Here is a 2318-nt window from a genome sequence, read left to right on the forward strand (position 1 = left end):
TTCCCTCAATTCTTCTATTGTTTTTCTCCCTCCACTCTTCTTCCCCGCTCCATTCAAGCCGGCCTCCAAAGACCTCCTACCATCAGCTCCCTCATCCACATCATCAGATGATAAAAACGAGGGTTTGGAAGCGTACCATGGAGCCTGCACACCCTTTCCAACAAGACCATACCCCAGCTTATACTTCTCATCCTCCGGCGGAACCTTCACCGGGGCATCCTCCCTTCTTCTCTTCTTGCTGCTCTTCGAACCTGCATCCTCCGCCACTTCCCTAGCCTTTTTCATCCCGCTGCAACCACTCTCTTCGACGCCAGCGAGGGAGGAGAAGCCCGTTAAGCCATCGAAGAGATTAATGTGACGGGAATCGGCTTCAGCAGTGGAAGATTTCGAGGAAGAAGATACGGAGGTAGAATTAGGTAAACCGCGGGCTTCGCGTAGTCTCTCGATGCGGAATTCCAAATCTCGGCGGCGAGACTGTTCGCGTTTAAGCTGCTCTTCGCGAGCTGCAGCCGCTTCGTCTTGCCGAACCTTCTCGCGATTCTCATAGTTGTAGACGTTCCACTTCTTCTGCGGGAGGATGTTGAGACCTCCGTGGCCTCCCATCCCTCGCCCTCTTATGCTGTGGGAAAATGATCTAGGGTTTCAGACAGATTAGGGAAGAGAGGAAGGCGGAGGAAAACGCAAACGAAAAAGATGAACTTTGGCAGAAAAATCACGAGCCTTAAAAATTTTATTATTATTATTTTTATAATATCACATAATATTTATCATAAAATAGCTCATGTAAAATCGATATTATTGTTGAATAAAAGAAAATAAAAAAGAAGCATCAAATCCTGATTTAAATTGAATTAAAATATTTTTTCTCTAATTTAAATCAAATAATAATTAAATTTTGATTAAATGATATCTAATAATTATAATAGTTATTTTTATTAAAATTTTCTCCTAAAAATTATTATTATTTAGTTGTGATTTTATTTATTACTCATTTGAAGTGTTAATTTGAATCGACTATTTTCTAGTGCTTATGTTGGATCATTTTTAGTTTATGTTTTTTTATTTTTTATTAATTTTTCACTTTTATTTTTAAAAACATTGTTTGGAGCATTTTTTATGATTTGTTATTATTAAAAAATTTATAATATATCAAATATATTTGATTTTAAGTACAAATTTAAGCAAAATTAAATAAAATTTAAATAAAATAAATCTAAAAAATGAACCTAACCATATCTATAAAAATAAAACTAAAGTGTTTTAATGTTTAGAAATAATATTAATCTCATACTTACCATGATAAAATAGGTCATTAGTAAATTTTATAAATTAGTTGATAACTAGTGTTCTGTTTTACTTAGGTAAGAGCTTTGGTAAATATTGAATTCTGATTTGTCTTATTGAATCACACCCAATAATTAGAGTGTAAGTAAAGAGGGAGAGAGTGAATAATAATAAATACTAATTGATTGTCGTATTCATAAAATAATTCCTCTATTTATAAAAGAGATAGTACAACAAGAAGATATTACATTATGCCCTTCCTTTAAAGTGGTCAGTTTTAGGGTATTTTTAGCTTTGTTTGAGTGAGCTTTTTTCCCTTTATAGAAGTTCATTCAAAAGAAACTTAAAAAAAAATAAATATTAGTATAAAGTTGTGGTTGCTAAAGTCAACACCACTATTTGAATAAAAAACTTTTTATGTGCTCTTTAACTATATTTAGAGAAATAATAATGATTATTGCAGTTTGTCGAATGATGTCTCTGTTATTACAAGTTTTTGTCTCTCTTCCCCTCTTAATAATCTAATATGTACGCAACTCTGCGTATGTATTATGTATGCAAATATTTCTCCAAAACTTGAGGTGCAAGCAGCAGCAGAAAAGGAAAGAGAAGGAGGTTGCGATTGAAAGAGAAGTAGAAGTTCCTTCATCTCTCACCTTTTTGTGTTTTTCTTTAACAAAATAGAGGAAAGAAGCCGAAGGCAGTGGAACGTAGCAAGGCATGGGCAATAAAATGTGGGAAAAATGTCGTTGCGTTGGAATAAAATATTGGAGAAGCCGCTTATCTAAACAAATGCCTCGCGTTTTATCCACCTTATGCGGAATGCAACAAAGGCTATGAACAACTTCAGATGAAGTCTTAGTATTTCAATGGTATTGTCTGGCTGCTTTCTAGCTCGGGTGGTTGAGCTTACTTGGCTTTGAGTCGGCAGGGTCAGCTCCATCAGCCGAGTTTGCTCGGTATGAGCGAGTCGGTTGATTCGGCCTGGCTGACAATCCTTAATCCCTGGTGAAGAACTTATGGGGCGTCTCTCC

The 2318-nt window shown here is 35.6% G+C and overlaps 1 protein-coding gene across 1 annotated transcript in view; it reads right to left on the reverse strand.

Moving 5' to 3' along the window:
• The window catches only part of LOC110027051 (leukocyte receptor cluster member 1 homolog), a 1034-nt gene extending 324 nt beyond the window's left edge, over positions 1 to 710 (reverse strand). The window contains exon 1 of the mRNA XM_020728321.1: positions 4 to 710. Coding sequence (XP_020583980.1) covers positions 4 to 603 — 600 coding nt within the window. The 5' untranslated portion in view covers positions 604 to 710. The remainder of the gene's footprint in view (positions 1 to 3) is intronic.
• Positions 711 to 2318: the final 1608 nt, after the last annotated feature.

The sequence above is a fragment of the Phalaenopsis equestris genome, unplaced genomic scaffold (assembly GCF_001263595.1).
Source record: "Phalaenopsis equestris unplaced genomic scaffold, ASM126359v1 Scaffold000413, whole genome shotgun sequence".
Taxonomy (NCBI): Eukaryota; Viridiplantae; Streptophyta; class Magnoliopsida; order Asparagales; family Orchidaceae; genus Phalaenopsis; species Phalaenopsis equestris.